The sequence below is a fragment of the Amphiura filiformis genome, chromosome 1 (genome assembly GCF_039555335.1).
Source record: "Amphiura filiformis chromosome 1, Afil_fr2py, whole genome shotgun sequence".
NCBI lineage: Eukaryota > Metazoa > Echinodermata > Ophiuroidea > Amphilepidida > Amphiuridae > Amphiura > Amphiura filiformis.
In genome coordinates, this window is record NC_092628.1 from 52,725,887 (window position 1) to 52,739,093 (window position 13,207).

Consider the following 13,207-nt stretch of genomic DNA (forward strand, 5'->3'; position numbering starts at 1 on the left):
ATTAGTGATTATTTGAGGATGATTTACAATTCAAGCAATTATTACATAGAAATCTAAATTATACTTCTACGCTACTCAAATTTGGTTCACTCACCGGAGCGCTTTTACCGGGTCAACCGGCATCTTCATCGGATGTTATTGCTCTGAGCAACAACAAATCTTCAGAGCAATAACATCCGCTGGAAAAAAAAGCGCAGTGATTTATAGTGCGCTACGCACGGCACAGGCACAACGCCTAGACGTTCATCCACAAGCCTCGGCACACTTTATATGTTGTCGCTGACCACTATGGCCCCAGATCATTCCATAAACAATTGATCAACAATTCAGTGACTTTGCTGCTACAAGAGCGCACACCCTATTGACATTCCACAAATAACCTTCGCAACCAGGATCAGCTCCCCGAGTTTCGTACGGGTTACAACGAGACAATTAGCAGTAAGTTCCTTGTCCAGGGGAATTTCAAGCTAACTCAATTTTCCTCTCGCACCATAGTCGAACGCCTTATCGATTCGGAGCCGGTTGACCCGGTGAATTGAAAGCGTTCCGGTGGGTGTACCAAATTTGAGTATTGTAGAAATATAATTTTGCTTTCTATTTACGTTTACCGCTACGTATGAATATACGTCATTCAGTTATACATTGTAACTAATTCAAAAAATAAAAATTGAAAATTGTAACTTTACACTTGATTCGTTATGGGCTACAGCCTGAACACTGACAGAACTAAGTCCACGTTATGAATAGTATGTGCACAAGAGCAGAGAACACAACAAATAAGGGCAGTCCATTAGCCCGAAGGGTCATTAGTTCGAAAAGAGTTTAGGTTAGGTTTCAGGTTATTTAATGTTAGGATTAGCGTTAGGGATAAGGTTGGGTTTGCGTTAAGGTTAGGGATAAGGATAAGGTTAGGGTCAGAGTTACGATTAGAGTCAAGCTCATGTTGAGAATCAGGATTGGGGTTAGGTTAGGATTTGCGGTGATTTGGGGTTAGGTTTAGGATTATCACAGGGTTAAGATTTATGATAAGGATTAGACTAAATTATTAGGTTTTTGGACTAATTACCCGTCGGACTATCGATCTGTAACCAATAAACATAATGCACGTTAACAAGATATAAATAAGTACAATAATATGAGCTTACATTCATTTACAATAAATATTTCTATAATGCAAGGCACATGAAATCCATATACATAGATCTACATACGTGTATATATACTCGTATGTAGGCCTATGTATATGCATTTCATTAACCACTTTTTCTGGTGTCATAATCACTCGTAACTCTTCTTTTCATAGTACTGCAGATATTAGTGCATAAATATTACATAACATTGTTAAAACTGCAACATACCCTTGTTTTCCAACTATCATTAGAAAAAACCCACCAAAAGCCAATAAATGGAATGTTGTTCAAAATTGATTGCACAATATTCAGCTGGTTCTGAATTTTTCTTTCCCTCATTTATTATTCCAGCTCCATTAACCTATTTATATATTTTTCTCGGGTTTGCATCCTTTCTTGTGATCATCGCATGTATAATAATTTGTTTTACACCCTGCCAGGGTAAAGCATATAGTCATTCTTGTAATATTATAGCTGATGTGGCGTTTTCTTGTAACCTTTGTGAGCCCTTTAAAAAACGTTGCAAAGAAAACCAAACAGGTTTTTAAGTTTGCTGGGACTATAATGTAAACTCGTATACGGGAAACTGTCTATAAAACCAAATCATTGCATAATAAGTTCTTCTGCCAGTTGAACTTCGCATCGATTATCTTTGATCTTATTCATGTCACTACTACTTGCAAACGAACTGCTATATTTTGCCCCCGCCTCAGCAAATGAATTGAAATCCTTGCCATCAAGTACTATGTAATGCTGTCTATGTGCTTCTTTCTCTTGATCTGTGTAGTCTTCAGCGCCAATACGTTTGTAAAAATTCCGTGCAGGAACATTCCACTCGGAGACTATCCACTGCATCTTCTGACAGCCCGCTCCCCGACTTATCTGTAGAGCGAAAGAGAGGAGGCGAATACTTTTACAATGGAGGTTTGAGAAAAATGTTGTTCACATAATGCAAATGTATTGTTTTATTGTTTTAACTACCAATCCATCTGACAATGACGGCTCAAAGTTATATCGTGGTTATACATCATCTATCTTGCACTGCGTGTTATGGACGTATTTCTTGAAGAGCACAACATAAATATAAGGATAAAAGTATAAACATGGCAAATGTTTCGAAACGTAAGACCCCGGGCGTAAGACCTTGGTTGAATACGTTCTTGCACTTGGAGAGATTGCGATTTCCAAGCGTACGGTAGATTGCACGGGCGTTCGATACATACGTTTGGAAATCGCAATCTATGTTATTAGGACCTCATCACTCCGCAAAATATCAAGGATCTAAAGTTAGGTACCTGACTTCTTTCCGACAATTGCCCACCAAAATAACTCAAAATGGCTTACCCGTGCAGCTTGTTGCATCATTTTCTTTCCTAAACCATTACCTATACAAATTAACAATACGGAAATGAGAATTGTGTCATTTGCAAGGTAGTAACCAATTATGAATGAACTGTTCAATTAGAATAAAGGCAGAAATTGTATTGGTGATGAGTACCAGATAGTGCCTTTTAAAAGTCATTTGTAACATACATAAGAAATAGAATTATTTTCACTTTCAGATATGTTTCCGTTTAATGGCCCGAACAGATGAGGCAATACAAAGAAAATCGCTATCTTTATACCAGCGCCACCAATCCGAGCCACTCCGTCGAACGCGACTGATGTCGGTCCTTGTGTCCCGCCGAACGCATATTTATTTTCTGCAACCATCAATGGGCCGAAATACGCTAGCCCTAACCTTAAACCCGTACCCTTAAGGTTAGGTGCATTGCGGTGCATATGGCTGCAGCGGCCAATTATGGTTGCAGAAAGATATTTTAATATCTTTCTGCAACCATAATTGGCCGCTTAAAAGCGTCCCATATGAATTTGTAAGCGCTCTTTAAGCAAAGTCATTGTTCATTGAATTTACAACCGTATGACAAAACAGGCAAAACTAGTAACTTGTCGCACAAGATTTGCAATTTAAAGAGAATTGGTCATTGCTCATTGAAATTAAGCTAAACTCCTCAACAAAAGTTTGGAAAGTTTTTTCAAGCTTATATATCTCATATTATTTATGACATGTTCAAGTCGTGTTGCATATCAATGGATAGCTACTTTATCTCCCTTTACAATGACACCACATTTGAAACAATCACCTTTTCACGCCTGAGTACACGTCTTGTGAATGTAGTGGGGTCTCAAACCGAATGTGCCAAATTGATCATTATTCTGTGCAGCAACCTGCAATCCCATATCTTTACAACGTGGGACCTAATGCAATCCTCCAAGATGACAACGCTCGACCCCACAGATCCAGTGTAGTCAACGACTACTTACAGAATACGGGAGTAGATAGAATGGAATGGTCTGCCATCAGCCCAGACCTCAACCCGATTGAACACTTGTGAGACCAGCTTGGTCGTGCTGTGCGTGCAATGCAACCACATTGAATGACCTGCGACAAATCCTGGAATGGAATGCCATTCTACAGCAACGTGTGACCAGCATCAGGAGGAGGTGCCTGGCTGTTGTGGCTGTGTATGGTTTTCCACCCATATTGAGGCTAGTGACTGGTGTTGTTTGAGCACATTCTGTTTGAGACTCCACTACATTCACAAGACGTGTACTCAATCGTGAAAAAGGTGATTGTTTCAAATGTGGTGTCATTGTAAAGGGAAATAATGTAGCTATCCATTAATATGACACACGACAACTTAACGTCATATTCAAGTAATTTTATTCAAAATCTCGGATTTTGTCAAAACTACAGCTCATCTAAAGTCTTGATTTTTGCAGGGTAGGTTAGTTTACTAAGTACATTACAATCGGGTAAAATTGTAAAAATACTGATGGCGTCCTCCTCAGCAAATCGAAGTGTTCACGACTCAAGTCATTGTCATCTAAAATGGTGAATGTAGTGCAAAAGTGGAACAAATTCACAAAAGTTTTTTCTTCTTCATCTTTGGGAACATTATAAACAATAATAAACGGTAATATTTCTACTGAGAATTCCTCGGAATAATGGCGCATGGCCAGTTCACCTCCTTTCATGTTAATATTAATAATGACTCTAATCATTAGAGAATGAATTTGGAGAAAACCTTCTGATAATTACAAACACTCGCTGAGCAGCAAGACCTTCCCTCTAAGCTTTTAATCCGATAAGCTGATTATCTATTGTTTTCATGAATTGGAAGACATTCTTTGATGTATTACTGAGCTCAATCATCTGAAATTACTGGAGCGTGAGCCACCCAGGCTGGTGGCTCAGCATAGTATATTAACAGAAGGTTTTCTCCAAATTCGTTTTCTAATGTGATGATGAATACTGAAATACTGATACGCGATGAGAAGTAGTTGGATGTGGTTGTGGAATGTGGTATAGGTAGTGGTGGTGGTTGTGATGGTGGTGGTAGTGGAGATGATGATGATAATATAATGGAGGAAGGAGGAGACAAAAAGATAAAGTAAAGGTAAAAGTCGAAGTGTATTATTGTTTTGCCATGCACTTTTATACATACGTACCTCTGTGTTTTTCCGTTACAAAAATATCTGACATGTAAGCCAACTTTCCCTGCCATGCATCGTAGCCATAATAAAAGACAAGGAACCCTACTACGCCATTGTGTGGTAATGAAGACATATTCTTGTCATAAGACACGCATTCAGAAACCAAGCAATGGAACCATGCCCGCTCACCAAATCCATCTCTTTTTAAACCTGTGAAGAAAGCACATTGGATGGTATGTTTGAGTTCTATGTGGTTATGTATTATATTTTGGGATAAATAAAAATAGATTAGTATTTCTTTTCCATAAAATGTTAGCTTTAATATACTGTCAGATATGTTCCCTTTTAATTTTGAGCAGAACAACTGAGGTAAAGCAAAGAAAATTGGAACCAGCGCCAATGCGTGTTACTTCGTCAGTCGTACTACGGTACGATCGTTTGATGTGTGTGTATATGACCGTCCCACAAAGTCCCGCACGCCATGTACGTACGGGTATATACTGTGTTATGAACATCGCATATGTGACCCGGCAGCACAAATGAGCCGTAAATTCCCTAAATTGTATTCTGAGTTACGGTGTAAAATGTGTACCAAGGTCATATTCATCGGTAACTTAAGCTGGCCCGACATCCGTCTCATTTCGATAGTCAAAAACTAATCAATAATCCTATTGTTGTAGTGGATAATAAGCTTCTACCTTAGATGGCTATAGAACTTTTAATAGCTCTGGTCTTTGTTTGCTTATATTGCTAAATCCTGTTCAAGTGGTGGGTTACCAGGCAGTGTATTTTGTACAGGTATGCATAACCAACAATTAACAATGAGAGAACTTTCTTAAACCTCGTTGACTTGGGGATGATTTGAAATGACCGCCAATTATGACTGTTTCATATTTATTGCCCACAATGTGGAAAAAGAGACACATGTAAAAAACGTAAAAGCTATAATTTTGTTGAAGGAGCAAAGTTTAACAAACCATAACCCCGCTTCTGGATATCGTTTGAAATCAAATGATATACCATTTTTAAGTTTATGATGTTTATTTTTTAAACACGAAATAAAACAAAATAGACCGGGGGAGGAATTCACGGCTCATTCGCCGTGGACGGTCACATTAGGGGGGGGGGGTGTTATTTTGCAAATTTCAACTTTTTAATATGAATTGCAGTTCAAAATATGGTATCAACATTGGAAATCAAGACTATGAAAGAATTTTATTCAAAAATGATTTCTAACCCCCCTGTACATGCCCCTTGAAAATTTTGAAACAAGGTTTCCGAATTCGGCAGGCTTGTGTAGCAGACGACATTAATGGAAGTTGAAATGGCTGTAAACACTTGATTAAAGTGCTTTTCGCTAAAACTATGGGTTGTGTATGTGGTCTTCTTGATTAGCTAGTGTGAAATTAGTTCCATATGATGACATTTGAGCAATTTTGGACATTTAGGCCTATAGGTTGGTGTGGTGTAAAAAGTGAGTAGGCCTATCTTCGTGATCTTAGAAGCAGCAAGTGGAGCTAAAACACTTTAAAATGAAAAGATAGACTTTGTCATTACAGATCAAACAGCTCATAGTGAAGGTGTAGAAAGTCTTATTGATGAAAGGCTGGATTCTGGGTTTATGTCTGACCATCTTTTCTAGGTGTAGGCCCTAAGGTCCGTATGCACAAAAGTGGAATTGAGTTCCATCAGGAATGGTCTTTTACTCTTATTTACTTCATAGAGTAGCTAGCAAATTCTAAAGATTTACATGCAAAGTCCAAAAATAAGACAAAATAAATAGCTTAAGAAAATGTAAAGGAAAATGTCCTTGTCCTGGGACCAGGTCTAACTTTAGACCCGGTCTAACTCATTTGTGCATACGGACCTATGAGTCTTACCAAGCACGTAATTGGGAACAGAATAGGTAGACCCAAATAATACCCAAGAATAATTCTACTCAACTACTGCCTCATCGTCGAGCAGTTTGACTCAACAGGCACTTGGCTGCATACAAAGTTAATAAATCATGGAACAAGGAAAGTCCAGTGAATTGACATCCACATTTCCCAGTGAGCCTGAAGGACAAACGCTTTAATGACTTAACATATAGGATATAACTCTAGCTATCTAGAAGATCTTCAAAAGTAAGCCCGATATAAACACATACATGCATGCATTGTCAGTGCTTCTGGGATATGGACTCCCTGAAACCATATAGTCTTACTATACAGGAGCTCTGATTAGTTTACATCATAATTATAGAGCCATATTTTTCACTAACTAAACTTCAACAGTTACAACCTACTCAAAACTGATAACAGCCTTTAATCAACTTATGATGACTAATTGCGCAATGATCCCAAGAACCTTCTTAACATCAACATTCTAGCATTCTCCTTTGTGTCAATGGACAGATTCCAGCAAATCAAGTACATGTATGATAATGACATTTGTGACAGGCCTACTCATTTAAAGTAGCAGAATCTTATATATGAAGCCACAAAGATAAAGATGATCGATCATGTCTTGTTCCGGGTTTCTGAAGCAGAAGGGAGACAGTTTTACCTTTGGGGAATGTGATCTTACAGCTGAGCATGCCATAGGCCTATCTTCCATGGATCCAGAGAAGCTTGACAAGCCACCGATCCAAAACCTTGCAGCTGTATCTTAAAGATATGCAAGGGACACAAGTCTTTCACTTCTTAAATCAAGTGATGTTTGCAATTAAAAGATCATAGAAAACTGTGTGTGAAATATAATGCCGAAAACCTGAACCTCTATTTGAGGAATGTGATGTCTAAGGCAGACTGCGGCTGGATTAACGGACTTCAATGAAGCATTGCACTCTCTTCTAGACAAATAAAAAGTGATAATTATCCTCCAGCTGATAAAGCTGTTTATGGTATTGTCAACATATTGTATCAAACTCAGCATTTACAATACAAAATAATTATTAAACAGGCTCAAGAATCACAATTTCTTTCAGTTTCTATGATAATCTATTACATTGAGCATGTGCAAGGCTGCCGAATTCGGCAACCTTGTTACCAAATCTTCAGGGGCATGTACAGGGGGTTAATCTACTTAAATTTATTTTTAATGATCATATTCTTGTTTAGTATAGTCGATACCATATTTTCAGCAGCAATTCATAAAATTTTTGAATTATCACACCCCCCTAGTCACATATGCATTCGACTAACATTTTCCATCGTAATAATAAGCCGTCTAATTAAGACGGTTTATTCAAAATCTCAGATTTTGACAAAAGTACAGAAACTAAAGTCTTGATTTTTGCAGGGTATCTTAGTTTACCGAACCGTAACCGAAGTACATTACAATCGTATGAAAAAGAATAAAGTTACAATATGCATATATGGGAAGGTGTAAAATGTTACACTCAAATGAGCGCAAATGCTGGATCTACGATTAGCTTGAGTCGTTTGGGCGTAAGCATTTTATTATGCCGGATGAAAAACCTTAGGGGTTGGTACAAACCCTCTCCACCCCCTTTTTAGGACGAGGTATACTCTAAACGTCACTTGGGGGAGAGTGGGGTAAGTGGCCCCAATGGCCCATCTTTTCATATTATTGCCTCAAATAAGTAGATCGTGAGACGGCACTATGGCTGCTCTTGTTAAACCCACTGCCTCCCATCTTGCCTATAGTTTTTTTTTTAGCGCATTGCATGCATTGGGTCTAAAGTACCGTTGGAGTTACAGGGTGTGCCTAAATTGAATGCTGTCATGAGGACCCAAGGAACACAAATAGTACCGTAAAATGGGGTAACTTCGGTCAGCAGGGTAACTGTGGTCGGTCAAATATATTTTTTAAATGGTCATATTTTCGTACAGCAATATTGTTTTGAGTCATATTTGGTGTCAATTTGTTAAGAAATATGTTTGGAAGAAATAATAGTCGCTCATGTGTAATTTCCTTGAAATTTACGAAAAAAGCGGGATTTGTGACCAAAAATCAGCATTTTTTACATGTTGTTCAGAAAAATAAAAATCGATATTTGTGAGCAAGGATGTGTGTTTGATTAATTTTGCAAGGTGTCAAATGTGACAAAAAACAACAACTTGCCCATATTCAGCGAAGATCAATTTTTTTGATTTTTTTCCTTCATGGAATGTAATACTGTGCTGTGACCAAAGTTGCCCCAAAGGCGGGGTAACTTTGGTCAGGTCATTTTGAACCCCTAGGGCACCCTTACAAAATTATTAAAAAATCTTTTTCAACTTCAAGGTGTAGAAGGGAACCCTAATGTCACAAAAAAGAGTTAATTAGAAATATAATTGGTTTTGTTTGGAAGCAGTGGTTTAAAAACTCTGAAAAGTGCCCAAAATTACCCCCATTTTACGGTAACTAAGGGTCCCGATTTGAACACAGAGAGCCACAAGTGCAAGTAATTTAACACTTTGGTAATCATGGTATAGAAATCAGGACTAATTAAATCATTATTCACTTTGTTCATGACAAAATGGGTACCTTTTCAGCGATTTTGGTATATGGGTGCATGGGTTTTTTCAGTGGAGACCAATGCGCTCAATTGGGCGTATTTGGGTAAAAGTGTCCTTAAAAGCACCCAATTTGGGCAAATGTTGGTGCCCGTACAAACAGTTTTGAAGACCCAGGGTTAGAAAAAACAAATTTAAAAAATCAAGTACTTTTCAGGATAATTTATTAGTCAAAGGAATAATGGTTTGGCCCTGGTTTGGTCACCTGAACAACTTAGGGGAATAACGGTGGGTAATCGCGAACGCGAGGTAATTATCCCGAACGGTGCTGTTGTACCTAACCTGAGAACGGTGACGCTATCACACTACTCAGCAGTAAAAGCTAGTACAAAGATACATTCATCACAATGCACATTTGGGTCAAGAGGTTTGGGGTTCTGCTCACAAAATATCAAAAACGAAATTAGACACTTTTACTTTTATCGTCAGGTCGGTTTTCGGACTCGGGGGGGGGGGGGCACTTAACACAAATGACCATGCTCCCCTGAAAGACCCCCCCCCCTTTTTTTTGGATTTCTCAGCTCCGACAGACCCCCTTTATTTGACCAAAATAGAGCTCCGAAAGACCCTTGAATTTGATAATTTCAGTTCTAAAGACCCAAAAATTTTGCTCATTTCTCATATTTCTGGGGTTTTTTTTCAGGCGTTTTTCAACCAAAAAGTCAAGAAAGACCCTTGATTTTGACTGTTCGCAACTCCTAAAGTCCCCCATTTTACTTGTTCGCAGCTCCAAAAGACCCCCCTTTTGCCGGTACGCCGTCATGGCCGTCAGCTCCCTAATGAGATCCACCACCTTGAAATTCCGGGGGAACATATCCACCAAAATATTTGATATGCAAGCATGCAAAATGAGAACATGCAAAGAAGATTTAAACAGACATACAGATAGAGAGACACGCAGACACCCAGACAGACAGACAGACAGACACGTACCTTTTATGGTATTTGTGATCTTTTCCGCGTCGTATTTTTCATGTACTGCAAATTCCTGGAGTAATTGGTGTATGACGTCACAGTCCTCTATTCTTGCTTGGCGGATAACGTAGGAAGCCATACTAATGCTGACGTGGATAAAAAAAAAGGAAGAGCGTTTCTAGTGCGGAGATTTTGATAAACTTGTTGATAACCTTATCCAAGCTCCAAAGATTCCTCGACATGCTTATTCTATTATGATTGAGAACAGTGGCGTAACTAGGGGGGGGGCAGGGGGGCAACATGCCCCGAGCGCTACCCTTAGGGGGGCGCCAAATTGACCAATTCTGCGCCCCTCCAAGCAATAAAAGTCAAAATTTCGCGCGCTTCGCGCGCATTTCAGCACAAAATCAATTAAAAGAACATTTTAAGACCGATATTACTGAGTTAGTGGTATAGGCCTTATTTGTCCAAAATTTACAAAAAAATAGTCAAAAAGGATCAATCTCGACACATGCACTCAAGCTGAGGTTTGTACCCCGTATAAATCGGTTCCTTTGACCATGGTCATAAATGTTTGCTGGATAGCTCTGGATAAATGGTTATGAAGCTCAGTGTGGGTTAGATTTAGGGTTAGGGTTAATACACACTATCACAATTGCGGTCCGATACTTTTACATTGGAATGACCACTTATTGGTCCCAAAATATAACTGCAAAACTTGCCAAGATGCCGCCACAAATCAGATGAAAATACAGTGCGGCCCCGAAGGGGGGCACTTCAATATGAAATGGATATAGGTGGAGGGCTGGCACTTTCGCACCCAGGGGCATTCGGTGAGAGCAAAATGTAAAAAATATGGGGTCATTGGGTGAGAGCATGATTTTGGCATTCGGTGAGAGCAAAATGTAAAAAATATGGGGTCAATGGGTGAGAACATGACCTTTTTTTAAATGGAATCTTTGGGTGAGAGCCGAAACAGCGCCACAAAAACCTCGAAAATCGAATTTCTCGTTCTAAATGGCTTCAAATTTCATTGTTTTTTTCAAAATAAGTAACAAAATCGGTGACAGATCAAATGGAAAAATAGGGGGTCTTCGGGGTGACAGAGCATGTGTTCGTAAACAAATATGGGGTCTTTGGGTGACAGCGATGCTGAAAAAGGGGTCTTAACAGCCCTATATTATACGCGTCACCTACAAAGTTGGAGTGCCCCCGGAGTGCGGCAGTACTAATTCTGGGTAAAATTGTTCTCAAAACTTCTTGACTGATCGCGACCGGTGGTTTTTGCCTTCATTGTGACAAACAGCATAGCCACCCGGTCTTTCAGTGAGAAGGTAAAAAAAGGGGGATCTTCCAAGACAAAAATTTGGAGGGTCGGTAGGTCGATCCTTTTTTTTTCACGGGCTCTTCCTTCATTTTTCCTCCATTTGGAAAAGGCAAGCATTGACAAATGCTTGATCATTTTATGGTAAAAAATTGTGCGATTTTGGAGTGAATTTAAATGGAAATACTGCCTGTTTTTAATCAAATATGCATTTAATAAATAAAATGAGTGAATAACAAGTATAAAATGTCCTTGATACTGTCAAAATACCGACCCAAGATTTCTGATTTTTTGGGTCGGTCGCTGACTCGGCAACCAAACATATTTTTTTTGCCTTACAATAATAAAATGGTCATAAAGAATTTATATAATTAGTGACAGTAAAAGTAAAGTATACTTATGTTATTGAATGGAACATATCTTGCCTAATGGCTCACTTTATACTAAACAATTCTGATTTTGGTATCTACCAGTTTATTGATCGCGAAAACCCGACCGGGGAGTACGGTGACTGAAAAGATCAGATGTGAAAATCTATCAATTGCACACAAATTGATAAATTGATACAGATTTTATGCTTGCGCTTAAAATGTAATGCTTGCGCTTAAAATGTAATAGCCAGAGTACTGCAAAATGGGCAAGTGGACTACGGAGAAGCCGGCGGAGAAGTCTAAAAGCCACGTACGCGTCTACTATAGTCATGATAGTCGGCCCAATTTTCATACCAGCTATTACCATGCGGAACTGCGTCTCCCCACCCCCACCCCCTCTCTCTCGGCAGAGCCGTAGCCGCACCCTCCCCCAAATTCAGTGCAAAAGTATTTAAAAAAATCCAAAATGTAAGAATTTGCGAGCGTAGCGAGCCAGAAAATGGATTTTAAGGCTTTTTTGGTCTGTCTTTTCAAAATTTGTTTCACTACATTGGATATATTGGATATTGTGTCACATTTTATTTTTTGATGTTTTAAATTTTAGATAAATACAAGACATTTTTACTTACAATATAAGGCTAATATAGGCCTATTGTCCAAATGTGATTCAAACTCAGAATGATGTCGAAATACGTTTTAATCCACAACTTCTGAAAGATACACCGATGACTTGACTTCAAAATTGCAAACCAAACTGCAAAAGGCGTTGTGTTTGTCACGGACCTTTCCTTTTTTCCATGATGTGACCATAAAAAAACCCACTACTTCCATTAATGAGTTTTAGAATTATCATCTGCATAACCATGATGGTATTTTCCACTGACCATGCAGAAAATAAATACAGACATGTCTAGCCAAGGCTCTTTTGTACTTTTCTATAATTATGACAAAATAATTATTGCTGAATATTGATTATGGTCATCTATGGTCGATTGATCAGCATTCTGATTCAGCAACCCATTTAGGATTGACCTTCAGAAAACAATTAAGTGGAAACGGTAAGTCGGCGAGTTATGGGGCAGCGAGTTACAGGAGAGTTACACTAAGACCAAGGTGGCGAATTTAAGATGAGTTTCAATATGCGAGTTATTTTTACATTTGAATATTATTTTTATAATCAGGCTAGTTATATTATACCTAATCTACTATAAAGTAGACAGTTTTGAGACAGTTTTTATACACTGTGACAATTTTTTTACATGCACAAAATGGTTCATCTTCAGGATATTTTTTATTTTGCCTGTATTCTTTTTTAACTTAGTTGCTAGTTGCTACTTTCATTTTAAACTGGGCAGCTATCCTTTGGTAATTTCTCGTTTTATCCTATTCACGGGCCTAGTTTCACTCTCAATTTAAAATCCAACTTTTTTTGCGGCTCAAATTCATATGTAGGCCTTGATGCCAGGC

At 38.5% G+C, this 13,207-nt stretch overlaps 1 protein-coding gene across 1 annotated transcript; it reads right to left on the bottom strand.

Moving 5' to 3' along the window:
* Positions 1–1,210: 1,210 nt before the first annotated feature.
* LOC140166476 (diamine acetyltransferase 1-like) lies at positions 1,211–12,654 on the bottom strand. The gene is made up of 5 exons (XM_072189958.1): positions 12,370–12,654; positions 10,064–10,191; positions 4,644–4,838; positions 2,475–2,515; positions 1,211–2,012 (listed from the first exon to the last, which is right to left on the bottom strand). The coding sequence occupies exons 2-5, from the start codon at positions 10,182–10,184 to the stop codon at positions 1,734–1,736; spliced, it is 636 nt and encodes a 211-aa protein (XP_072046059.1). The 5' UTR covers positions 10,185–10,191; positions 12,370–12,654; the 3' UTR covers positions 1,211–1,733.
* Between the last annotated feature and the right edge of the window lie 553 nt (positions 12,655–13,207).

What these genes read in the sequence shown, in the direction of transcription:
- LOC140166476 (XM_072189958.1), bottom strand. Translation starts at nt 10,184, where the DNA reads ATGGCTTCCTACGTTATCCGCCAAGCAAGAATAGAGGACTGTGACGTC. An exon ending in GATCACAAATACCATAAAAG is followed by an intron (nt 4,839 to 10,063) that starts GTACGTGTCTGT and finishes CTTTCTTCACAG; the next exon opens with GTTTAAAAAGAGATGGATTT. An exon ending in TGTAACGGAAAAACACAGAG is followed by an intron (nt 2,516 to 4,643) that starts GTACGTATGTAT and finishes TAATTTGTATAG; the next exon opens with GTAATGGTTTAGGAAAGAAA.